We start from the raw sequence: 27315 nt of genomic DNA, 5'->3' as shown, positions 1-27315 counted from the left end.
CTCCATGCTAGGCTTTCGTCACTTCCAGGCTCCACTGCTGACTCAGGTGCAAATTGCAGAATCATATCATTTAGGTTGGAAAGCATCTCTTGAGACCATCTCATCAAACCCTCTCTGCTGAAGCAAGGTTATCTACAGCAGGCTGTACAGGAACGTCTGGTCCTGTTTTGAGTATCTCCAAGGATGGAGGCTCCACAGCTTGTGTCCAGAGTCAGTCAACCTCACAGTAAAAAAGTGTTTCCTGATGTTCAGATGGCATCTTCATGTAAAATGCAGTAAAAAGGATTTTATAGGAGGTTATGATTTAGAAACAGATAGTAGGTTTAGAAGCTGGTTCAAACAGTCCACACTGCTATTTAACACAGGATTATCTGCAGGCAGAGTGTGTGGCAAAAATGAACACCAGAAATTCATAGGGGTTTTATCCATAATCACCACTCTCCAGTTCTCAGGTTATTACTATTCTTGGCTTATGTTACTGCATGCTGCTGAGCTTTTATTCCAATTGAGTGGCCTTAGCAGATAAGTTCTCTGTTATGTAAAATTAATTATCATGTAAGATAGTATAGACTGCCCCAGGATAGCTCCTCTATTCAGTGGTGTATCAGCAGCGATTACAGATACAGACATTTTCAGGTGTTCTGAAAACATCACAGGGTTGTCTTTGTTAGCATTGTAGCAAAGTGAAACCCACTTACCAGATAAGACAAGGAAAGGCAAAATCTTACCCTAGAAGAAACTTTAGAATAAAATAAAATAAAATTTCACCTCCAAGACCTACAAACCCGTTTATTCCTAACAGGATTTTTTTCTTGGAAATCATGGTGAGACCTTTTCAATTATTACTGCCATTTTACTATAAAATACTGAAAAAGCAATCCTCTGCAACATGAAAGCATCATGTAAGGATGCAGCTTGTGTTTGTAAGAGTGGGAAAGCTGGGTCAGTGCAAATTCTTATGTGCTACAAAGTTTTTTTCTGAACTTGTGGGAAAATGAAGCAGAAATAAAAAATGACCTTTGAGCACTGAGGAACATATAGAACTCCAGATTATTTGCATTGTAATTCATACCATGTGATATTTGCTAGAAAAGATGAAATTTTCCTGATATTAGTGTAGTACCTATAGAATTAAGTCAACCCATTTCCCTAATGGCAGTTTCAGAGGCATATTTCAAAGTGCTTACAGTATTCTTTGAAGTAATAAAGTTCTGCAGATCCAGTTTGAACTAATTGCATACAGATATTAAGCAATAACAAGAGAGGAGTTTGGTGTAAACTGTGTTTACAAATGACAAAAGGAGAAACAACCATGCCAAATATATGCTTAACATGTATAACATTTTTCCTCAATATGTGCTAACAAATGCTATACTCTAATCCTTACCTAAGTCTTAGAAATAACTATATTTGCACTACTAAACTTTTATTTAAAAACACAATGTTTGCCAACTCTGATCTTAATATGGATTAATGAATTGCATTACTATGCTATCTTTGAGGGGTTAAGACCTTTTAAACACAGTATTTACTACATAATCATGAGTTAAATTTACAGTAGTGAGTTAGTGTAGTAATGAGTTATGAAATACTTGATTTCGTACAAAGATAGTACAACAAAATACTGCAATGGCTTCTGTCTTCCTAATGACTTAAACTAGAAAAGCTTTCAAAACTCATTAAAAACTTCATTAAAAAGATATAATTTCTTTCAAGGGAATATTATTAATTTGTAGGGAGGCAGATGCAGATTTAAGACCCTCTTGTGCTGCTCATTATGTCATCATGATTTCCAAATACTGCGCTTTCCTCATGCTCTGTTTTCCATGATGCTCACCTGGCCCAATGCAGACATTTGCAATACAGATCACTACAGTTGATCTTCACTTCACTTCCTAGTTGAAGAAACTGTTTCATTTGAGGCATCAGGGAAATTCTAGGCCCTTTAAGATGTGATTCTTCTGTTCTATTTGAGAAATTAACTTTAGGGTGAGGTGAGTCATAATCTAGAAATGTTTAGGATTTTCTTCACTTTCTTCTAGGAGACTCTAAGATGACTAGCTTAGGAGTAGATTGCTGCATTTAAGTCATAAAGCTATGTGAGATTATCCTATTCATTTTATCTGCAGTCATATGTAGACCATAAATTCTTCAGGCACCGTCAACCATCATGACTCCTCATAACTTCCATGACAAAATAAAAATTGTTTCCAAAATCAAATTAACAATCTAGTATAAGACATATCCAAAACTTGCTTTAAAAACTGGCCAACTCCCCATGCTTTTAACTTTGAATTAAAGGAAAAGGCTTTGGGAAAAAAAAGTTATTGCTACCATCTGGTCACATTTCATGAATTTGAGACCATCTGGTTTTGGCAAATAGTCCCAGAGCTTAGATTCCAGTGCTGAGATCATGGAAGCTTCAGAATTTTATCCCAAGTTTTTCCAGCTAAATTGACTTTTTGGAGCATCAGCAGGCTTCATGACTGACAGGTGGGTGCCAGTCTATGTGAGAGGTGGAAGCCTGAGGAAAGAGAAGCACAAGTGCTGTTTTTCCTCTTGTTTAAGAGATGTGCTACCACATATTTAAGTACCAAAATGAATTATTTCTGTCCGTCCCAGGAGCTACAGCAATAGGCTTCTTGAGGTGACTCAGAATACAAAGCACAGCAAAAAAATGTTTGGAAAAAGTGCACACCTCACCACGGCAGTCAAATAACAGGGAGCGCCTACAAACACCTGAGAGTATTTAGCAATGGCTCTGAAGTTTCACACGTCTTGGTAGCCTTGATGTATAACACCAATGGACACAAACACACAGAGACCAGACTCTTCCATGCTGTTATGTCTCTTTCCTCCTGTGTCTATCTTGCCTTTTGTACTAAATGAAATGACGAGTACAAAGATGGGGCTTGTACTAGAAATGCTCCCTTATACAGACCTTAATCATCCTCATTCAGTTCCTTTAGCCTACTTAACTCAGCTCCCCTACCTTAGCTGAAAGAAAACTCCAACCATGTAATTTACTTCCCCTGACTCCACGAGAGACCCATTTTACATTTGACTCCTAGAGAACAATTTATAATGATGATGTATTCTCTTTCCAAACATACATAGTGAGTAAGTTTTTACCTGAGTCTTCCATCCTCTGCTGCGGCTCCTCCTGGTATAATCTTAGTGATGAATATCCCAGGATCATCCCCAATGTGTGGGTTATCTGTTCCACCAGCAATGCTGAAACCCAGGCCGGAATTCCCCTGGAAATATTAAAAAATTGTAAATTCATTACCAAATACTACATTTCTAGACAGTGTATTTGCAGTGCAGGAACAAAGTATCCTCACTTCTTAAATAAATGCATTGTATTTGCCAACTTCATGCTTGAAGGCAGGTGACTCAGTCAGAAAAAATTAATTGTCAGTTAAAGAACAGAAGCTTCAAATACAGATTTCCCATAGTTAATAGATGTTCCTGCAGAAACAGGATTTGACCTAAATTTTATTGTTTTCAAAAGCAGCCACATAAATTAGCATCTGAACTTCAATATGAATTTATCCAAGTCAATGAGAGCTAGAGGCTAAAAAAACTTAAGAGCTTTGAAAAAAAAAACTTTAAAAAACACTGCAATTTATAAACAGAAATGGTGAATAACATTTAGCTCTGATGTGTTTTAGTACACTGATTTCCATTGGAAAGTGATCATTTCTCAGATCCACATGCTTTTTAAAAAAAAATTAAAAATTCCACAAAATGAGACTATTTCATTTTGGTGTTTGTTAGAAGGAAAGACTCATTTCATATTTCAAAGGCTCTTTCATGTGTGTAGACTCGTTATGAAAGTCAAGTCAATAATCCTATTTGTTACTTTTAATACCTGTGATAATATCAGGAAAGATAAATACTCATATACAAATATTTGCAACTTAAGTCACTGTTTTTCACATAGAATTCAAAGCCACAATTCTAACTCTTTTCTGGAAGTATATATCAGTTATTAGGCTTTTCTGTACAAATTCACATTTATCAGAGACGTTCTTTTGAATAAATTCAGTGCTTTATTCAATCCTCTAAGTCAGACTCATCCCAAAATATTTTTATAAATAAGCATTGAGGCTTATCAAACTGATGCAAGGCTATTGATAATTCCCAATGTGTGCACTTCTGTGGAGAAAATATGTTCAGGGCACTGAACATACTTTTCTCTTACTTTGCCCAATTTCTCAGATTACTGAGTTTGTTTTCTTCACTCCTTCATGGGACAGGTACCCATTTCTGCCCTAGTGAGAAGCGGTACACCTAAACATTTCACCTTTCTAGTATTTTTTTATTATTATTCAAAACTCATGTATGTATTTTTGCATGGGGCTTCAGCTGGTAGGTCAGGCATGCAAAGCATTTTGTGTGCAAACGCCTGCATGTTGCCTCCCTGCAGCAGGACAAATCCTCAGTCCTGTTATCAGGATTCTACATTCACAAGCCAGGCAGTTCTCATTACTCAAGAGGTGTACACGCAATCTGCAGCTCTTCTATTAGCATATAATTGTGAATAAATTTTCAGTACTCAACTAATTTGTAATCCAAGGAGAAGGATTTAGAACTACACATATTTTAACACATTTCAGCTATATTATGAAAAACATTATCATCCCAAACCAATCTGTATGTATTTTCTGTAGAGTTAATAAAAATTTCTGGGCCAGTATTATAAATCTTTGATTTAATCTTCCTTTTATCATTAGGATCATATTAGATTCAGGTAGTTTTCCCAGTATTTTAACACATGCCTAATCATCCAGTGCACTCTGCATCAGCATGCACTCTAGAAATACTTTCTTTTCGTTTAAGTTCTTCTATATTTCACATTATTAATGAAGCTTATCTTCCAACATACAAGAATGAAAAAATGAGTACTTATACATACTTCAGGAAGCCTGGAACAAAAGCCTTAAAACACTACTAAGACCAAGGAAAAATTTCTAGAATATTTGAGTGATATTTTACATTTAACAAAATAAAATAAAGTAAAAATTAAAAAAAAAAAAAAAGGAGGTAGATTTCTAAATCCTAAAAACCTATTCTCTACATGGAAAAAGGAAGAGCAGAATAGCGAGGAATGATCTGGATATAATTTTAGTTGGTTAGAGAACACAAACTTGTAATAAAAATCGTGCCCGAAGAGCTTTAAAAACTAGCAAAGCTTGCCTGTTATATGGGGTTTCCTTGGCCATTACAGTTCTTCACATAAAGTTGATTTCTTAGCAGGAAATAATATCTGAAAAGGTTTCATGCTTTCCGTGCACTCTTTTCTTCCTCCTATACCTTTTCCCATTAACTTTTTAGAGCCGAAAAATACAGCAATGCTGACAGTAAGCAATGATGTGGTAAAAGTGCTGCAGACTTCTCAGGAGAATCAGTGCTACCTCCTGACATTTATCCATAAATGTGTGTCTGTTATACTGCAAGACCATTCTGATTCTGCTCCTTAGGAGTTACCTTTTAAAAGAACAGGGCAGGACTCCTCATTGGGACTTTCACAGTAGTTGCCTCAGCAGCTAGGTATATCCCTCCAAGGCTTTCCTGCACAGAAATTGCCCTGCAAAAGCTAAGTGCAATTGCACAATTTTTTTTTCACTGTGGTTCTTGAAGAGTCTGCATTGGCTGCATGGAAAAATCTGCTGTCCCCGTACTTCGTCTCATGGCCAACAAGATTAAATCACTCTTGGGTAACTGGCCTTTTGAGAATCTTGGGTCTAAAAATAATGCAATAGGAACTTTGGTTAAAAGCTACTATATTTCAGTTCTGAGCACCAATACTGATGTACAGATCTTCAGTTCCCCTCATGCTCCTTATTCATAGTGTGCAGGTTCATCAGCATATGGTTGTTACAGTAAAAACTCATTGCAGTTGATGAGCTGTCACTCCAAGTTCCAATTAAACACTGGATTCTAGTGCAACACTTCCTGAACCTTCCTGAAAGGGGTAGCACCCCACCCATTACTTTTTTGCATCTTCTTTGTCCCCATCTCAGAAAAAAAGGAGTGTGCTAATTATCTTCACAGCTTTTCTTGGCATATTTCTGTCCCCCTGTCATTTCATGCTAGCCAATGAAAATGTCTGCATTCTTTCAGCCCATTCCTTCAGCCCAAAACAACAGCAGAACAATCACTGAGCCACTGCATTTTCCAAGGTGCCACATTCACGCTTTCTCATGTGCTGACTCTCATGTTTGGGAGTGGTTCCCCATAAATATCTGTCAAGTTAATTCACTGCCTTCTTTCTATTCCAAGCCTTATTTCTCCTGCATGCTTGCAAAGCAAGTTAACAACGAGCTCAGAGGCCTGGTGACAAGGCAGATAAATGTTTAATAAGGTCTTATAGCAGCTAATAAAGAGAAGAAAAGGTGTAAAGCAGCAGTCTTCCTCCTTTGGGATACTCTATTATGGCACTCAGTGCCATAGTCTAGTGACTGTGGCGGTAGTTGTTCAAGGGTTGGACTCGATGATCTCTGAGGTCCCTTCCAACCCAGCCTATTCTATGATTCTATGATTCTATCTATGAACTGAGATTCATATTTAGGCCCAAATATGTTCTTCTGCTTTGTTTCAGTAGAGGAGATTTAGCCAGAAATTCCAAGTCATATGAAGGGAACAAAATACTCTAAACAGCTCTCATACCTACTAAATTTAATGGCACTGCTCAAACATCATTATTTGCATGTCCAAATATACAAGGGTATAGATCCAAATAACTTGATGTAGAATTTATACTAACTTAATTATCTCTTGACCTAAATATTAGCATCTCTTTGTCCCAGTTCTCAACTGCTACTACTATAAAACCCCTATATAATTTGTTACTGACAATACAGGGAAGATTTGCATTAAAATTACACAGCAATAGATGCATGAATGTGTTTTTCAATTGTTAGTTTAGTTTCTTACTGGTTTCCCCACCTTCATTTGCAAGGTCTCAGTCATGCACACAGCCTGACAAATGACTTAGCATAGTACAACATGCCTGGCTTGGCTTAAGAAAAGGTGCCTCAGTTTACTCCATTTCGTGCATCTCAGGGATTTACCATCAAACTCAAATTTCTCTCTTGGCTCAGCTTTACTTTTCAGAGACTTTGTCCAAACTACCAGATCAAAATAATTTCTCCCAAACACTCCAGAGGCCTCATAGCCTCTTGTCTCTCCTTCTTCTTAAGCTTTACTACTGAGGCCTGACTCTTTCTCAGATGGGGCTTTGCACCTCCACAAAGATCACCTCAGGTCTTTATAGCTCAGCATGAGGAAGGAAGGGGCTTGTCCATAATTCTCATGGTCCTGGAGGATCAGGAAACCTCCAACAGTCACAGTATCCCTTCACACTGGTGTTACACCTTCTGCCAACACTAAAATAGAACACTTAGGGTTGAAATAAGATGGTGGATGATTCATGTGCCAGGGAAAGAACTTGCAAGTTCTGACCATTTTGAAATTTTTTGCCTAAAGACTTGCTATACTGCCAACATTAAAATGAGTGCCAACCATTAAACTGAAGGTACCAGCAGGTAATGGGTTTGGACGTGGCACCCATCCTTCTTTTTCCTCAGATATACACTTTGCATTCTTCTCTTTTTATGCACCACTAAGTGCAGCATTACAACAGGCTGCATCTTCATAGGTTGCAGCATTTTTTTTTGTCAGTCACTCTCAGAAGTGCTTCACACTGACTTCCATGGAAACAAAGTTAGGTTTACACTAAGAACTACTGGAGTTATTCTCCATGGACAGTAACCTTCCATACACTTCTATGAATGATTTTCTCCTTATTGTGCCTCATTTTTTTCTGTTGCAGCTCAAAAGCTGCATTTTCATGACTGAGTTGGATTATGAGTGATACAAAGTCAATCTAACTTTAAAAAATTCACAGGAGAATGTAAGCCCGAGAAGCAGAAAAGAAATGAGAAATGCACATCAAGAGCAGAGCGGGAACTTCCCTGTATGAGGGCCAACTGGTTTGTCTTTTACCACATTAAATAAACAAATCACAATCACGTGGAGGTTGTTTTCCACATTATTTTTTTAAAAATTCAAATCAATAAGGTGACAGCAGAACTCAGTGTCTGACATCAGTTTCACTTGGACGCTTCTTGAACGACTTAATTACCTCACTGCTTCTAAAAGAATTTCTAAAGCTCTGTGGCATTTAACTCAGAAAAATAATAGACTTGAACTGCACAGCACTTAACTATTGCTACAACCTCCCTCTGTCATGGCAGAGTACCAGGAAGCCTGTTCCAGCCCATCAGTCAGCAAAAAGCAAAACGAGCTGTTAGTTCCGAGTTAGAATGAGTAACAGAATAGTTGAAAGATGTTTCAGGTGATAACCACATCCTCCCACAACCTCTATTAATGAAATATTCTTTGTGAGGTGGTTTTTTTTGGGTTTTGTTTGTTTGGTTTGGGGTTTTTTTGGTTTGTTTTTTTGGTGTGGTTTTTTTGGGAGGGAGGGGGATGGTTTTGTTTATTTGGGGTTTTGTCGTTTTGTGGGGGGTTTGTGGGTTTTTTTTGTTTTTTTCTTACAGGTTTAAGGGAGCCATATTGCTCAGCTGTTAAGGAATATAATTTACATTAACAAAGCTCTAATGTGCAAAGAAGACAACTGACACAAGTCCAGCCTACAGTGCTTTCCACTCTCTTTTGCCCAATTAAAGACATCAAGTTTCAGTCACATAGGATTGCTTTCCTGCTTCATAGAAAACCTAATTCGAAGCACAGCATCCCAGAAACCTATGATAATTCTACTATTAACCATAAGAAATGTTGCTTATCAGTAAATACAGGGGAAAAGTAGTCACCGTGTATGTCTTAGTGGATGAAGCATACAAGTACATTCATAAAAGAAAATAAAATTTCTTGACCCTTGATGTCTTTATGAGCTCTCACTTGTTGCCATTTCTTTGTGGAAAATGTTATGTTTGGGGGAGAGAAGAAAGGGAAAGGCTACACAGCTGCAAAATACTGCAAACTTCTGAACAAAAGTTATAGGGAAAAAATGGTTAATTAGCTAATAAATAACCCAATCTGTGATTTGTTATCTTTCAATAATTCTTTCTCTTCTGCTCCCCTATACAATTTTGAAAATTTAAGGAGACTTTGCCAAGCCATATGTTCTTAAGAAGTAGAGTTTTATGTATTAAAGAAAATAAACACTGCCTATAATATTTAATGTTATACCTAAAATACTTATGATTTTATCTCTCTATGTTTATTGTTTGTTTTTTTTTTCCTGCAGGCTTCCTACCTCTACTCTGATGTTCACAGACAAATTTTTCTCTCACATGTCTTACAGATGGCTTTAAAGTATGATTTGCTGCCTTCATTTGCAGGTTTTGTCAGAGCAAGTGTAGTCAAGAGAAAGCTCATAAAATAATACCTGAGTCATTTCCAAACACATGATATATTTTCTTCTGTCTTCCTTTATTACAACTTCAAGACCCCATCAACTTTGTTACTTGTTATTCTTTTAAAAGTTGTCTGTTGAATTTTACTGTGGGAGTTATCCTTCAGCTATTAAGAGTCTTAACAATCTATATGTTCATTAAATCTTTGCTTGTCTTTAAGCAATGCTGGTTTTCTCTTGTTTATGCAAAATTTCAAAATACTTTAATACAAAGGTAGGTTATATCTGAAGTCCATGTACATTTGGTAAGCATTTGACAGAATTTCAGAATTTGACATATGTGCATCAAAATCCTGAAGCTTTTCAGTTTTGGCTGCTGCAGGTAGGGAACCTTCTCACTCTGTGTAAGAACAGCAAACTTTTCTGATGGTTGTGTTGGCTTACAAATAATGCTATTTTTGTTAAAAAGGAGATTTACTTAGTTTTGCTTTCAAGTCTTCTAATGCAGCACCTTCCTGCAAGTAAATCCTGTTGGGATGAAATTTTACATCATAAATTACTTTTGAGTTTATTTTATATGTTGGAAAACCATGTTACTTAATTTAACTAATGTTGTGTGCTGAGATGCATAATTTGAAACTTTCCTTTTTTTATATACTTTTTAGAAAGTTTTTAAATCACTACATATTCATTTTAATTTTTCACATTCTTTAAACATTCTTATAAAAAATACAATATGAAACTAATACTTGTTTTCTACAAGTAGTCAAATGAGTTTGGCTGAAATACTCAGCAAAGTATTGTTACTGTTATATCCAAACCCAGTCTCTCTCTGGATACTCTTTTAATAATGAAAATCAGCAATACCCGGGTCCTGACTAAGGCTGCTACCAGTTGTGTCTCCTGTTAGTGTACTTCCCTCAGGATACTACCATTTCAGATGAAAACACCCAGCACCTTCTCCCATGAGACAATAAAAAAAACAAAACCCAAAACTTCCATAAACCACATTCATCCTTGTTCTGCACTACTGCAATATTAGGTTTCTCCAAGAACTACTCAGCGGGATGAGTGTGTGCTGAGAATGAGTCAAGCTTAGAAAACTGTGAGGAATTAATTTTTTTTGGCAGGAGGCACTGAAAAAACACTAAGGGCTGTGGGGCATGAACAATGAATCTACAAATGAGACGAATGATTGAAAACTCTGATCCTAATTGACAGTCATGGGAAGAGTAATATGGACTGGGATTTTCTGTTGCTCTGAGGTAGTTCTCCAAAAGCTTTTACTCTGATAAAGCAGATAAGATTACTCTGGCACCTCGGATAGTTATATGCAGGGAATACTTCTAGATATACCAAGCCTAAGAAGAGAATGATTATCTAAAGTTTCTGGAAAGATCAGTGGGTGCTTAGTACTTCTGCAGACATTTTTCAATATTTTTTTCCCACAAATTACTTCTCAATTAAAAAATACAACTCTCTTTTAGCCATTTGACAGTGAAGTGATATGATTTGAAGCATTTTTTCTACCTTTGACTCAGTCATGCTTAGTTCATTGACACATATATAGTGGGGGTGTTTTACTCATCACTCAATAATGCCCAGATCAACAGCACTCAGTCACGTTGCCAACAGCAGCTTAACAAGTTAATGCTTCATCCCACTGAAATGAACAGGTGATTTTATAATATGCAAAACACTTCCATCTAATTAAGGATTTTGATAGAAAGTGTTTTTTAAACGCACCTACTCAGAGCTCTGTGACAAGACAGGATTCTGCTGTGCTATTCTTTCACAAGCTGACATTTATACTAGCACTGTTTTATATTCTGAAAAAATAGTGATACATGCTAAATAACCAAACCATTTACTGCCATACAGTATGTGGTCCTTTGGCCATCTGCCATCTCAACACTAGATCTTTCTAATCCTGTACATCTAATCCCATACTTAAACTTCAATCATTGCAGCAGTGTTTTCAGGTATTTGCAGGAGGTATAATATACTGTGCTTTTCTTCTACCGTTTCTTATCCAAAGCTCAAGTTTCTAAAGCCTAAGCATCAAAGCCCCATTTCTGTCTCATTCAAAGAACAAGAACATTTGCATATTTATCAGAGTGCTGTTGAACTCTTTTGTACTTTTAGATCTACTCAAGAGTAACATAATTCATGAAATTCTCACTTCTCCCACGTATGCTGGCACATTCCCTAGAGTCAGAGTTTTAATACTCCATAGTTATATTATGCTCCATATGGTACAGATTTTCATCTCTCATGGTGACATTTGTTGTTTTCAAGCCCCTGATCAGGTTCAGCACATTCACTACAAAACCACAATACACACAGCTACAACTACCTCATAATGCTTACTCTCACTTGCAGAGGAATTTTGTGCTCAGATCTGCTCAGATGAAGTAGAGCATTCAGAAAGGAGAATTTTTTAAAAGATCCAGTAGATTTGGTTTTTCATAATACATTTGAAATCTACAATGCTGTAAAGCAGCTAATTTAGACAAGGAATGAAACCAGTACCAAAGTAAAGCAATTTCATGAAAAAATGTTACTGCTTCCTCTGTCAGAATTTGATGTATGGAGACTATGTATAAAGATAGATGTGAACTCTCTTGGGGGTTTCGTTTTCACTATTGTATTTCTTCTAAACTCTCATTTACAGCTTCTGAGCTGTGACAAACATATATCACAGGGTGCTAAGGCATGGGAAGGGACCTCTGAGGATCATCTAATCCAAACCCCCTGCCAGAGAAGGATCCCCTAGAGCTGGTTTGAGAGGAATATATCCAGGTGGGTCTTGAATGTCTTCAGGGATGGCAACACCACAACCCCCGTGGGCAATCTATTCCATTGCTGTGTTACCCTTAGAGTGAAGAAGTATTTTCTCAAATTTAATTTAAATCTCTTACGTGCCAGTTTGTGTCCATTACCCCTTGTTCTGTCACTGGACACCACAGAGAAGGGTCGGGACCCATCCTCCTGACACCCACATTTAAGATATCAAAGTTTATAAGATCCCCCTTCAGCCTCCTTTTCCCTAAGCTAAAAATTGCCATCTCTTTTAGCCTTTCCACATAGGGCAGATGCTCCAGTCCCTTAATCATCTTCGTGGCCCTGTGCTGGACTCTTTCCAGTAGTTCTCTGTCCTTCTTGAACTGAAATACCTACTTTTTTTTTTCACCAAAGTGTTTCTTATCCCACTTCAGTATACTCTGCAGGGATATTCTTCCCCAGCATCATGGGAGCATTGTGACCTTGCATAGTCCATCTTGTACAGAAAACTTAGGCAATGTGTGTCCTCTTCTTGTTAGCTACATAAGATGAAAGCAAACAAGTGACACAGAAAACAGTCTGAGGAGTAGCTGAAAAGTGTCATGGGAAAAAACTAAATAGCCAAAATACTTCATCAAAATTCAGGTGCATGTTCTTAGGAGGAGGGAAATGGTTCTTGGGGAGTGAAAGGTTTCACTTAACTTGAAAAAAAAAACTGTCTTTCTCATATTGTGTCACTCCAGGCTAGCACTAGACTGCTCATCAAGCAGATGCTGAGAGCTTTCTGAACTCCCAGGACTACACAATCAAAAGTGAAAAAATCAGATCAAGGAAAGGAAGGCACCCACTAAGTGATAATAGTAACTAGACGTAAAAGGGGTGGGAAATGGGGAGTGGGAAACAAGAGGAGTAAGAATAGGAACTGAAAGCATAGAGAAATTTATTCAAGTGACAGGCAACTTTTAAAACTTTGACATGATCATCACAATGCAGCTAATTGCAGAAAGGGATAAAAATTAAAATATGTTTAAATGTAACTGACAGAAATAGACAGCCACATTCTGTACAAGGACTTAAGAATCAGAAACCTGATTTTTCTGAAGCTATGGAAACCAACAGGGTTTCACCACATAGTGCTAGCAATTAAAAGAAAAGAAGAAAACTCCTACTGATTACTTTAGCTCCTTTCTAAAGGATGACACATCTCATCCCTTTCTCCCAATAATTCAGTGCTGTGAAAACCCCAATGGGTGTCTTTAGACTGTGTGGAAGCTCCTAGTTTAAAGCAGTTTGTGGCTCTGAATCTTTGTGTTCAAAAACTGCTGTGTAAATAATTGGGTTTACCTGGACAGATCACAGAGTCACTACAGGATTGCTTTGTAAGGCACTTAGGGGAGCTGGGGACTGCTGAAGTATTAAAGGTGCTGGAATAAGCCCACATTCTAAGACACTGTCTAAGCCATTGTTCTTTTCCATTTAACTGTCATATTTAGAGATATGAAATGAGTACATGCAGTTGTTCTTCTGATTTTTTTTTTTTAGCATATTCTTAACATATTATAGCCCAGAATTTTCTTGGTTTATATTTCTTTACTGAGATGCCTATTTCCTTGCTTGTAGATTAAAATTCTGGAACATTTACATCCATTATAAAATTACAATAACTTTTTCTTTCCAACTCTTATTCAATCCTGCATAAAAGGAAATACATGAGTAAAACTCTATATTTGCCACTGTATTCAAAATCTTGATCTCCAGGGCATGTAATCTGGAAGAAAAAGCTAAACTATTAATGAACAAAAAGACCTTTAAGGCTTTCAAGCCCAAGCACAAGTCTTAGAGGCAAATAACTGAGTATTCTTGTTATTGCATTACTTACTTTGCCATCACTGCTAAGCACACAGAGCTTAGCATTACCTTCTCTTTTCATATAAACTAAAGCAAACTTTTTAAACACTTTCTTATTTTCAGTAACACTTAAGACTTTTCCATGGTCCATGATGCTTAACTATAGATTAAACTGAGAAGAAATGCAATGAAGAGTAAATAACAAAATGCATTTAACTCTTTGTTTTTCACAGCCACACATGTGAATATATTTTTTCTGAATTTTGTGCTGACCTTGGTTTATTGTGACATTTTATTTCAGTGTCCATTTTGTTTCTTATTCTTATATACCTGCCTGGCTATGTGGGCATGTGACAGAAAAAAAACCAAAAAAAAAAGCTGTCTACCTGCAAACAGGAGCTTGGACTAGAAGACCTCTACAAATTCCTTACAGATTGAATTGTTCTCTGTTTCTATGAAATACCATTGTCACAAATACAAAGCAAGTAGCAAAATCTTCAAAATCTACTGGCAGTCTAGGAATAGTTCACTCCCTAAAACTTCCCTTCTGCATTTTATCTTAAAAATTGCATGCTATTTAAGAATTTGGCATGGGTATATCCCTACAAAGATTCCTTTTCCAAGATTTGCTCAAGTGCAGAGGCTTTTGTGACACAGTGTCTATGAAAGATGGAACTCGTGGCTAAAACTGTACCTTGTGTAATTATTTTACAGTTCTTTGAAATAAAACATTCATTTTGTCACATGAGAAATTTTACATATAAAAATCAGTTTTACAGCTGTCCTTCAGGAAGGAAAAAGTCAAGAGGAATCTATAACCAACTATTTGTTTGTCAGATTTGGCTAAGAACATCCCTTAGGCTATATTTTCCTGCCCTAGTTGAGATAAAATTCAGTGTTCTTTTATTTACATCAACACTTGTAAAACATTTGGAAGTGTTCTGAATATGCTATGCACATCTGTAAGTAAATAGACAGAGCACTATGCAACAGAACTAAGCTACCATTCCCAACAATATTAATATACTAACATATGATATCAGATATTGTTGTTGGAAATTCAAAGAAATTCTAAATTAGTTCCCATTTTCTACTTCAGATACGTGTCATGGCAATTAATCATGTTGAATCATATTTAGAAAAATCTAGGAGAAGATAATAGCAGTTTTCAAGTTTAGCAATATAATAGAAAAGGTGGCAGAGAATAGTGGTCTTGTGATTCATGGAGAAGTTCTCTCCTTCCCACCTGTACAGATGAAACTTTTGCCCTTTTGAAGGTGGTAGGAAGACAACACTGGGTAACAGATAGGAGTCTAAACCAAGGTTCCTACCAGAAGGTAACTATTAACTACTGCCATTTCAAGACTTTATAATTCTCATGCAGTCCTCCAAAAGGAGAGGGAATTCTCAGCTTCCCTTCAGAGCTAAGGAATTGTAGTAGATTTTGAAGCAGGGCACCGAACAATACTCTACCGACATCCTAAAATCCTCGTAAATATCACTCCTAAAATCATGATGCATTACATCAGTAGAATCCTCTGAGCTGTAAGAATGAGAAAAGATAAACATATCTGTATATGATTGTTTGTTTTTGTACAAAATATGTGGCATCCATTTTACCTGGCTTTTAGAATATCTTCAATTAGGCTAGGCATGCAACATCTTCTCTGTATTATGCTCTACAGAAAGAGACACTTCTATGTTGCAATTCATCAACATGCAAATTGGTGCAAGTCAAAATGTTTCACATACATTTATCAGTTGCAATCAACCTTTATTTAATAGTTTCTGAGTACTGGAATGCAATTTGTGCTCTGAAATGTGAGCTAAAATTGAGGTACGAAAGAGTGTTAAAAAGGAAGAAAGAAAGAGAACGGGAACAGAAAAACCAGCAGGTTGGTGATGAGGAACTCAGAGCTGCAAATCCTGAACCAAACTACTGTTCTGGAACAGGCTTCAGTGAAGTTTGCATTTCAAAGGTGTGCCTTAGTCACCATGCACACTATCTCTGATCTAATGTATATAAAATCATATACTCAATGTGGAACAGGTCCAACAAGAGAAAGACACACCTCAGCAAAGCTGGGCATTCATCACCCACAAATCCCTGCTATACATCAATCAAAGGAGGCACGTCAATCCCATTTTCCCACGCCCTGGATAAGTATTTTTATGGTGATTGTGAATCCTTTTTGCTTTTCACTTTATATATTTGCTGCATGAAAAGTTGTGAAATATATCAAATTTGGTGACATAATGTTTCACATCCAACTCTCACCCTGTCATCAGTGATTTACAGCCAAAGGCAGAATGAAGTAGGAGAAACCATGGCTGGAAACTTGTCAGGCTTTTCCCAAAACTCCTGGGAATTCACTACAGAGATAATAGGTATTACTCCCAAAATATTTAACACAAGGAACCTGTATTATTCATATTAATACATATTAAATGTTTATTTTTATATTTTTTATATTTCTTTAAAATCATATTGAAAGCTCCAGTTCAGTTATTTTCTCATTCCCATGACATGCATCAACTTAATCTGAAGTCATCATATATCAATTCCTATAGCTCTTCTACAGTACATAATCCTTATAGTGTGCAAAATCCACTGACTCCATTCTGCATCCGTGCAAAAGTTAAGTACAGACATTTGTTACTCAGAAACTGGATGGAAACATGAAAACATAATCAAAGGAATCTCTCCACTGAACAACATTTTGGACACAGGAAGCCTGTGGGATGTGCTATCATATTGTAATACAAGAACTGGCCCAAATATCCAGGATGTGAATTCTCTGGTTTTAAGCCAAAGCTGACTCCCAGGTTTAGAGTAAAAGCAGCAGCTGGTGAGTTAACAAATAGCTTTCCTGCAGACACATGAAATGGCTCATCTTAAGAGAATAGGAGTTAAAAAGATGTTTGTGTTCTCAGTTATAAGATGTGGGGGGTACCTGATCAGGGAAAGAGGGGAGAGTTGCTCTACATGTATCAATCGATTTCAGTGCTTGCCTCAGTTTTTTCTGCAGAGCAATATTACTGCTTCAACATCCAAAATGATACAGAGTTTTGGTGTATATCAAGTATATACAAGATTTCCATAAAGTAAAGTGAAAATCCTTAATTTCTGCGGAATTTGGGAATAACACAGTGGTGGAAGGGGGAAGTGGAATATATCCTGACCCTTTTTAAATATAAATTTATGTGGGACATTTAGCAGTACAGCTAATAGCAGCTCACAGAATCTTGATGCATGTGAATCTCCCTCAGGTCTTTCACTCCTGCAGCCACTTCCATAAATAGCTATTTATAAGGTTTAAAAACATTTTCTCCTACAACATGGAGACAGAGGACAACAGCACACAATGATGGGCATCTATTAGCCTGTCCTCTTCACCTATTCAAGGTTTACAAATGTGTCATGGGATTTGCTTGTTTTGAATTGTTACAATTATATGCTTCAGTATAAAGGGGATAATACATATCAACACATTTAATGATTTAACTCTTTTAAGCCACAGAGATAAAGAAATGAGAAATCATTTTATAGTTATATGGCTATACAGAGATTATAAATTTTAATTCTGCTTAAGAATTAATACAGTGACACAGAACACTGAGTGAATTTCATTTAATGTTGAATTCATTTACAAAAATACTAATATTCCGCTGTGTGCATGACAATATAACAAATGACTAGAAGGAAGTTCTCTGTAGAATTCAAAACATACTAGCAACACAAGAAATGTCAAAACAGTAAGAGGATTTTGAATAATATAATAGAAACATCTGAAGCTTTTGAAATTGAATTAAAGTTTTGCATTTGACTCTACTAGAGAATATTTCAACTTGAGCCTCGAGCAACTGTTAGATCTTTGCCAAAAGCTGCAACACAATACTGAGATTTTAGACATAATTTTACATGTAAATCAATATTACAGTAGATAAATTGAATGCCTGAGCAGATAGATTAAAAAAATCTGGCTTGACCCTTTCTAAAAAGCCTGATTTTACAAATACCCCATATTTAGGTCTACACCACCATCACCTTTGCCGAAACCAAGACAAAATATGTCTCCAAGACAAAATGTTTGGCATCACTGTCCACTCTCTGTTCTCCCAAAGCGCTCAACATTCATTTTGAGACAAGAAGCTTACAGAGTTTTGTTTCATTTTGATTTGAATGCTTCTACAATAAACATTTTTAGTATTTTTAAGAAGTTATTTTCCTGTCAAACAATAATGAACACAGAGTGCTTAGGTAAAACTGAGCAAACAGATGTAACCAACCCACTTACTCACTTCACTAAGAAATGGCTTTGTAAAATTATTGGCTTACAAGAAGCAATTAATCTTTTCCCACTCTTACCCTGGCTGCCCACAATGGTTCCTAATTATTTGGATTTTTTCTTTTAAAATTGCCAGCACAAAGATGAAAATCATTATCACAGGTAACAAAACCATTTTCCTTCCAACAAAGTAGCATGGCATTCATAGAGTAGCGAGTCAGGCAGCTTTATTAGCAGCCTTAAACTACACAGCCAGGAAAACAAGAAAATTTCCAATCTAAACCGAAGTTTGTTCTAAATTAGCTGTAACTGAATATTTCTGTGTGAGTCATCCACAGAGAGTGAACCCACAGCACAGACAGAACAAGTGCTAGGAATAGCAAATTTCAAAGTGTACAGTGTTTATCCACCATCTGTTCAAGTTTCCCATAACTATATTTCATAAAAGTTTTCAAATTTAAACTTACTGTGTTCACTTATGAAATAATATAAAATGTGAGATTTGCTTTCCTTTAATTTAAATGCAAACATCTCCAAACTGGACATTCAATTGAAAGGGGGGGTATTTTTTGTTGGGCAAATAACATTCAAAGGCAAGAATATGAGCACATAGAAACATGATTAGACCCCTAATTATGATACCCCAGTGAACATAGATTTCCTTAAGATTCCGTACACAGCTCAGTCATTATGTCCTGGTTTGGGCTAGGACAGATCTAATTTTCTGTCTTGTATTTTTGCGTTCAGCTAAGTCTTTCATAGTATATGTAGCTGCTGAAATTAACAGCAAGTCTCTCAGTTAGTGCCTTCTTCTAGGACTGATAACGCTTGATGTTTATAGTTACTGCTAGAGAATGGTATGTAGGACCAAGGCCATTGCTCAGTTCTGAGGAAGATCTTGGGCTCTGGAAAGATAAAAGGAGTAAAGAGGTCACACCTGCAATCCTCCTTTAGGGAGGAGCAGACAAGACAAATGACCAAAATTGACCAGAGTATTCCATCCCATACATGTAATACTCGGTATAAATTTGAGGGATCATGAGTCAGAGTCCTTCTGCCCTCTTCCTTCTTCCTTCCTTTGGCCTTTCTCCTTCGCCTGTCCCTGTTCACTTCAGCATCCTGGGAGATTCCGTCTGTTTGTCTGCCTTTGGTCCTGATCTATAGTAGCCTGAATCCCTGTGTTCCTGCCTCCAGCTCCCGACTGCTGCTGATCCCAGGAGTCCAGCCCAGACTTTCCCAGGTCTGCCCTGGAGCCTTGGTGGTGATGTGAGCGGTAATGGGGGAAATGTATCAATTTTCTGTATATTTGTATATATTTAATAATTTTTTTCCTTTTTATTATTACTGTTTCATTAGAGCTGTGCAGTTTAGTTTCCAACCCATCAGTCTCTCTCCCTCATTCTCTCTCCTTTCTTTATCAGGGAGGGGAGGGGCATTAATAGAGAGCATCTATCATTCAGTTAATTGCCAGCCCAGTGTTAAACCATGACACACTACAAATAGATGAAAACAATAGCTCTATTTCTCAGCTTTGCACAATATAATAAATTATATTAAATTCAGATATATTAAAAGTGGTCACAAAATAGACTCCCTGTTGAAAAGTAAGAAATTAATTTAAATTAGTGAGTTGTACTGATTCAGCTTGCATGCTGTATTTCTGGAAAGCTTCTCCCTTGCCCACTAGCTGAAGATCCAGTAAGCCAGCTTTTCAAAAGAGTCAGTCTGAAAGTTATAGGCTCATGAGAATACTTAAATCATTAACAGTGTTTCCTATCAGGAATATGGCCAGGGAATACTGTGCCGAAAAAAGGAACAAACTGGTGTTTACAGAGTTTCCACAGCTATGGTTGAATCTTCAGTGGAATTCCTTAATGGTATTCCAAATTCAGGAATGAAACCTGTACATATTTACTCCACATGTACTTCTGCCAAGAATAATAATTTTTTTTTCACAGGTAAAATATTCCATATCAGACTTCTGCATTGAATATAATTTTTCATAAAGATGACATCCTACTCTACTCTCAGTAGTAGGACAAACTCATGATTAATTAGTATTGAACAGCAGCATACAGTTAGTATTCACCTCTGTTACATTTTCCTTAAGAAAGGTTTCACAAATTTTTTACCATCTCCCCAGAGATTAGAAAGACTACGGTGTTGACTTAATCAGTTCATTCTTCCTTGTAATGCCTGCAACTACTTTAATTTTTTCTTTATAGCAAAATTGACTCCTGGATAATAGTACTAACACGAAAAATCAGAAGATGAGTTCACCTGAGCTTGCTCCTATTACACTTGTTCTCAGAACACTTTCACAGATTATTTTATAGTCTTTTTTTTTTCCCTGTAGAAGTTATTTCAATTTGATTTAGAAGCTAAAATTCCATTTTGCTTTTAATCCCTTCAGCTTTTTCTCAGTGTCTGAAGTCTTATAGAAATCTTATCTGACCGCTATAGAAGTAATTTAGTGCTTAAGATTTTAGTTTTGTATTTTGTCCTTTCAAGTAATACCTAGAAAGGCATCCTGTCTTCATGGGGTTCTTTTTTGCCTTAGCATTAGTGCTCCTACCTACCATTAAAACACACACTTTTGTGGAAGAATAAATTGGTCTTCTGACCAAATTACCAAAGATGACAGAATTATGATTTTCCTCCTAAGGTTTAATAAACTCATTGTGATGATAACCAAAATAATAGGCAGTCTTTCTTCCAGATGGTACAGCTGACACCAGAATACATCATATGCACCTACGACTGTTCAGTGTGAGCTTACCTTTTCAGAAAACTTTCCCCTTTGTTCAGCTTCTTTTCAAAAGAAGGAAGAGCAGTTTTTAGAGTTCTTCCAAAGGAATCTCTCTGGGGGAGGACAATGGATGAGATAGGATGTACCAGCACATTCTCCATCTCTCTTCTCACAGGATTGCTACTTTTCCCATTACAAGGTAAGTTTCCCATGTCTAAAATACTGGCTCACATTCTGCAGTGAGCACTTTTTGCTCACTTTTATAGTTTAAAAACCGCTTGTGGGCTCTATTGGTACCTTTCATGAGTTGTTGCAGTAGAGGACGGAGAAGCCAATGGGAGTGCTGGAGCGGCAGAGAGGGATAACGGGAGGATAACCTTAGCTATAAGATGCCTGCCTGACTAAAAGGACAGTGGTGTGGGAACAGTTCCTCAGTGAAAACAGAATAATTAATAGCTGCTAATGAGGTCCAAATGCTGTTCATATTCCATTGATGCAGCCAGTGTCCTAATGCAGTCTTGCCCAACGCTACATTAGACCTAGGTATTAACCATATGTGCAATGCACATTACTTTGTTAAATTTCTCCTTGCAATACTTCTATACTCCCTGTTGACTTTACTCTTTGCTTAACTTCTGGCATATGAAGTTGCAAATCCACTATCCATCATATTTGAAAAGTCATGACAATCTGGTGAAATACCCACTGACTGGAAAAGGGGAAACATAATCCCCAGCTTCAAAAAATAGAAAAAAAGAAGACCCAGGGAACTCCAGGCCAGTCAGTCTCACCTCTGTGCCTGGCAAGATCATGGAGCAGATCCTCCTGAAGGCTCTTCTAAGGCAAGCAGATAACAAAGGGGTGATTGGTGACAGCGAACACGGCTGCACTAAGGGCAAGTCCTGCCTGAGTGATTTGGTGGCCTTTTATGATGGGGTCACAGTCTCAGTGGAAAAATGGCAGAGGAACAGATGCCATCCAGAGGGACCTTGACATCCTTGAGAAGTGGGCTTGTACAAACTGCATGAAGTTCATCAAGGCAAGGTGCAAGCTTCTGAACCTAGGTTGAGGGGATGCCATTCACAAATACAGGTTGGGAGGAGAAAGGATTGAAGACAGCCCTGAGGAGAAGGACTTGGGGGAGGGTGGTGGACCAGAAGATCAGCATGAGCCATCAATGTGCACTTGCAGCCCAGAAAGCCAGCGGGGTCCTGGGATGCATCAAAAGAAACACAGACAGCCAGTCAAGGAAGCTGATTTTCCCCCTCTGTTCTGGCCTTTTGAGATCCCACCTCTAGCACTGTGTCCAGTTCTGGAGACCCCAGCATAAGAAGGACATGGAGCTCCTGGAACATGTCCACAGGAGAGCCACTAAAATGGCAAGAGGGCTGGAGCACCTCTCAAGCTAAAGAAGCTGAGGTTGTTCAGCCTGGAGAAAAGGAGGCTCTGAGGTGACATTATATTGGCTTTGCAGGACCTGAAAAGGGACCCTGAAGGGGTCCTCCAAGAAAGCTGGGGTGGGGCTTTTTAAATGGATGTGTAGTGAGAGGACAAGGGGAAATGGCTTTCAAAATTGAGGAGAGGAGATTTAAGTTATACATTGGGAAAAAATTCTTTCCTGTGAGGGTGGTGAGACACTGGAACAGGTTGCCCAAGGAAGCTGTGGCAGCCCCCTCCTTGGAGGTGTTCAAGGCCAGGTTGGATGGGGCCTTGAGCAACCTGATCTAGTGGGAGGTGTCCCTGCCCATGAAGGGGGGGTTGGAACTGGATGATCTTAAGGGTCCCTTTCAACCCTATTCATTTTATGATTCTGTAGTATCACAATTTCAATTCTATTATATTATGATCCCGTCATAATATTTCCTTTAAAAAACAAAAATGAACGTATTTTTCTGCTTTCTTTATGATCTTTCAGCTTTTCATTACCATATTTTCCTTTTTTCCAACTCCTTAGCAATTCCTGTGATTATCCTTTTTGTTTTTTTTTTTTTTTTTATTTTGTCTGATATTGACTATAATGTATTCTGGCTTTCTCGTAATGTCAAAATAATGTAAAAATTGCACTCCCTAACAGAAATCTAAGGGAAGCTAACATCAGGACTAGTTAATCAGCACTTGAAATGCTGCTAAATAAACTGGAATCTAAGAAAAAAAAGCTCAGTTTTATATTCCTATATCTAATAAATATTAAATAAAATGTCTGTATGTCTCTTTACTTTGGACATCTATTGGTTACACTGCTTAATATAAAGAGACACTTAAAACCCTATCCATAAAACTCCCCAAAAGAGGGAGTTTTAATCTCATCTTTCCTGCAGAGAGAATTTTCCCCCTAAGTAGGCTATGTGCTGAATATCAGATGCTGCAGAAGGCTGAACTGATTACATGAGGTAAAGAGGGACAAAGTGTGTCTATTTATGACACATAGACACACTAGGAAAGAATAAGTGCAACAGGTTGCCCAGAGAGGTGGTGGAAGCCCCATCCCTGGAAGTTTTTAAGGCCAGGCTGGAAGGGGCTCTGAGCAACCTGGTCTGGTGGGAGATGTCCCTGGACATGGCAGGGGAGTTGGAACTAGATACTCTTAAAGGTTCCTTCCAACCCTGAAAATTTTATGATTCTATGATTCTAAGTGAACTTGTAAGACATCTGTGAAAGGCTTGGGAAGCTAAATGAAGCAATGAAGATGGTGAGAGGGGACAGGAAGTAGGGACGAGACCGTGTGAGAAGAGGGCAGGAAGCTGAGTGAAACGGATGAAGGATGTAAATGCTAGAAGAGTTCACACTGTTTTTTTCTTTAGAGGAAAAAAAGCAAGACTTAGAGTAGCTAGATCACAAAACCCCTCTTCTATTTGAGGTTTCTGGATGATTCTTTGAGCATTAACATTTATAACAATAGTCATTAATAAGTGGTTACTTGGTGTAACAGCAGACAAGCCAAGAAATATCTTCCTCTGGAAGGCACACTACTTTCACTTACCCAAGCTGATCTGGATAAGGATCAGCTTATCCAGCAGGGACATATTGATGATGAAAAACTGAAGCAATCCTGAAAACTTGTGCTGATATTGCCAGTGATAATGTGTCTTTCGCCATAGGAGGAACATAGGAAATTGAAATCATCAGCAGCATTTAAATCAAGTTAAATGAAATAAACTGGGGGGAGGAGGGCAGTATAAGAGAGAGAAAAAAAAAAGCAGTATTCATTATTCACTTTTTGAGATGGGAAGAGGTATAAAAAAATATGTTGACTGAAGTTAAGCAATTTTTAGGAAACAGTTGAAATTTGAATGAACAACTGCATAGTATTTTTACCATTGGTTGGAGTCAAAACCATCTTTGAACTATGATATATATTATATATGTCATTTATCTGTATATCTGTATGTATCTGTATAGATAACGTATATATATATATATATATTATCTATAAAATGTATATTTCTGTATATATGTTATATACAGACTAGCTGATGATGAGATAATAAGCAGAGATGAATATAAATAGTACCTTTTAAAAAAACTTTACTAAGATGGCATTATGCTACAATTAGTACTACAAAAGCCTCCTGACAAGATTCAGCAAAAATCAGAATTTATAAAATTTGAAATTTATGGTAGAGGACAAATGCCATCATCTAAGCACACAGATCTCAGGTGAAGACAGTAGAAAAATATTTTGGATCTAACAGAATGGCAAATGTAGTTAGTTCAAAACATTTTTGTAGGAGGTATCATAAATTTTTATTAAAAAATTCCCTTTGGAAAAATCTTTTAAAACAAACCATCTTGGAAATCTCTTGCATAAGTACACAGAAAGGTATAGTCTTGTCTTTCTCAACTTGTTACATCAGGTACTCCTTTTCTTTTGAACCATTACTCAACAGAAATGGGAGTGAAACTTGGGAACACAATTGGCAAATGAGAGAACGTACACACTCAATCCTATAAAACCTTGTCTGTATAAGAATTACTTGGAATATATTTATATAACAAAATAAACATATCATTAAATGCTAGCCAAACTCATCTGCCCCTGAAGCCATCATTAATTTCATATAATTTCATACACTTGCTTCTGCATGTTTACCAATCTTTTCAGAATTTAATAAAATATGCATGATCTGAAGTCACTAATTGGCAAGTGAAAGGCTTTTCTCTCATTACTTATTGACTACATTCCTCTCCTGAACTGTTTCTAATTGAGGGAGGGCTTAGCATTGTACCTTAGTGAACTTCACTGTAGCCCTCAGGTAAAGTTATTCTGGATGGGTAATTTTATAATTATCTTTTTTTTTTTTTTTTTTTTTTTTTTTCATAGTGGTGCCAGTTTTGTTAATGCATATACATTGAACACTGTTTTATTTACTGTTTTTATCATTACTGCAACAAGTACTCGAAGTCATGAATCATGGACAATATGGATATGTTCAAACAGCCTCCTAAGCATGGAAAGACACCTTATTGCCTAAATTCAGGCAGCCTTCCATAATGTCCATCTGTTTGTTCTGTTTTTCTCTTTTTTTGTAACCTCACTGCATGGAAGGGGTCTTTGGGGAAGGGAAGAGAAAGGGTTATGGAGCTGGGATGCCACCAGACACACTCGGGAGATTTTCTGCACACCCTGATTTAAATTTAGCTCATTCTTTTACATGCTGTGCAAACACAGATCGTAAACAACCTGAAAGTTTACAGTGTAAGTGTAAGAAGATGCAGAGAATACCAGTGGTACAAACAAACAGACAGGTGAACACAAGGAGTCTGAGACATTCTATTCAGCAAGTGATGCCAAGCAGGCAGTTGGAGGAGCACAGTGACATGGCTGTGTTTTGGTAGAAATGGTGAAAAGAGCTGTCAGTAATTTTCAGGAAAATCAACTTGTTCTTATTAACACGTAACACCATATTTTAGGTAATTTCTTCACTTACATCCTCTCCACATGGATGTCATAGCTTGCATGAAAACATCCAGAATTAAATACTCACCCTGCATAAATCAGCAAATGTGGGCTTTAACTCTCCTCCCTGTTCTCCTCACTCTCTGTTCCAGCCTTGCCTGGTGCACAATGAACACTCTGGGCTCTGGCACTGCTGTGGCCCCACAGCAGGGTGCTGCAAGGAGCTGTGTGCTAAAAATGTGTAACTTCATATTGTTAACAGACCTACAAGGATCTGTTCAAGCCAGGGAGCTCTAAATTTGACATTTTGCAACATCTGCATTCTGACAGGGAATGATTTACCTGCTTCTAATTAGGGGAGGAAAAAGAAAGAAAAAAGAAAAAAAAAATCAAATTAAGATTGACCATAAGGCTCTATGCACTAACCAGTGAATTACAAATTCTACTCACATGAAGAAGATTTTTTAAATTAACTGCAGAGATTGAGAATTAAGGAAAACTACCTTACTCCCACTGAAATTTGGTGTGTTTCCAACTACTTTAATAAAATTCTGGGCATACAGGATGTTTCAGTTATTTTTAGCATTGACGATGGTGGTGATGAGTGATACTGTGAATGGGAGAATTTTATTTTGCACTTATGGACAAGAAAGGGAATCCAGTTATGTCCATCTAGTGAAAGTGTCTGAATGAAGAAATATGACCTTTTGATGATCTCTTCCTCTATACTTGGCAAGGGATATTTGTTTTCATTATTTGATAAAGCTACTTCAGAGATAAATTTCCCTCAAGTCCATCAATAACTATTTAGAAAAATAACATGAACTGAAAAGCCCAGATCTATTACCTGCATGCCATGAAGAAAACTTGTTAAATTAGAGCTGTTATATCTTCTCTAACTTAAGAGACAATAGCAGAATCAGAACACTAGTGAAACACAAGTGAAATAGTGCAAAACTGCCATCACCTGCAGATCCATGAAGTCCAGTCAACTATATTTAAATTAAAAGGATTCTTACACTTCTTTTTTTCAGATGCCTCTTGCCTGCTAGTGTTTAAGAGACATTTCTACAATGCCTTTAATAACACACTTTAACATGGTCATCTCTGACTTGGTCAGGCAGTTCTATTAGATGATCATTGTAGATTTCCAATGGAAATATTTCATTTCCATTCCATTCCATTGTATTCTATTCTGTCTTATTCTGTTCTATTCTGTTCCCTTCTGTTCCCTTCTGTTCTGTTCTCTTCTAATATATCTGTTGTGCTGACTCCAGATATGAAGCAGAACTTGACTGTCCTAGCCCTTGACAACACAGAATGAGAACTTTCAAGTGCTAAAACAATATAACTTTGGGAA

At 37.1% G+C, this 27315-nt stretch overlaps 1 protein-coding gene across 26 annotated transcripts in view; it reads right to left on the bottom strand.

The window, feature by feature from the left end:
• DLG2 (discs large MAGUK scaffold protein 2) overlaps positions 1–27315 on the bottom strand; it is a 961231-nt gene that overhangs the window by 331220 nt on the left and 602696 nt on the right. For all 26 annotated transcript variants that reach the window (XM_071732357.1, XM_071732283.1, XM_071732535.1 and 23 more), the window contains one exon: positions 3133–3257. In XM_071732357.1, coding sequence (XP_071588458.1) covers positions 3133–3257 — 125 coding nt within the window. The remainder of the gene's footprint in view (positions 1–3132; positions 3258–27315) is intronic.

Source organism: Heliangelus exortis, chromosome 1 (genome assembly GCF_036169615.1).
Source record: "Heliangelus exortis chromosome 1, bHelExo1.hap1, whole genome shotgun sequence".
NCBI classification, from domain to species: domain Eukaryota; kingdom Metazoa; phylum Chordata; class Aves; order Apodiformes; family Trochilidae; genus Heliangelus; species Heliangelus exortis.
This window is presented reverse-complemented; position numbering and strand designations above follow the sequence as displayed.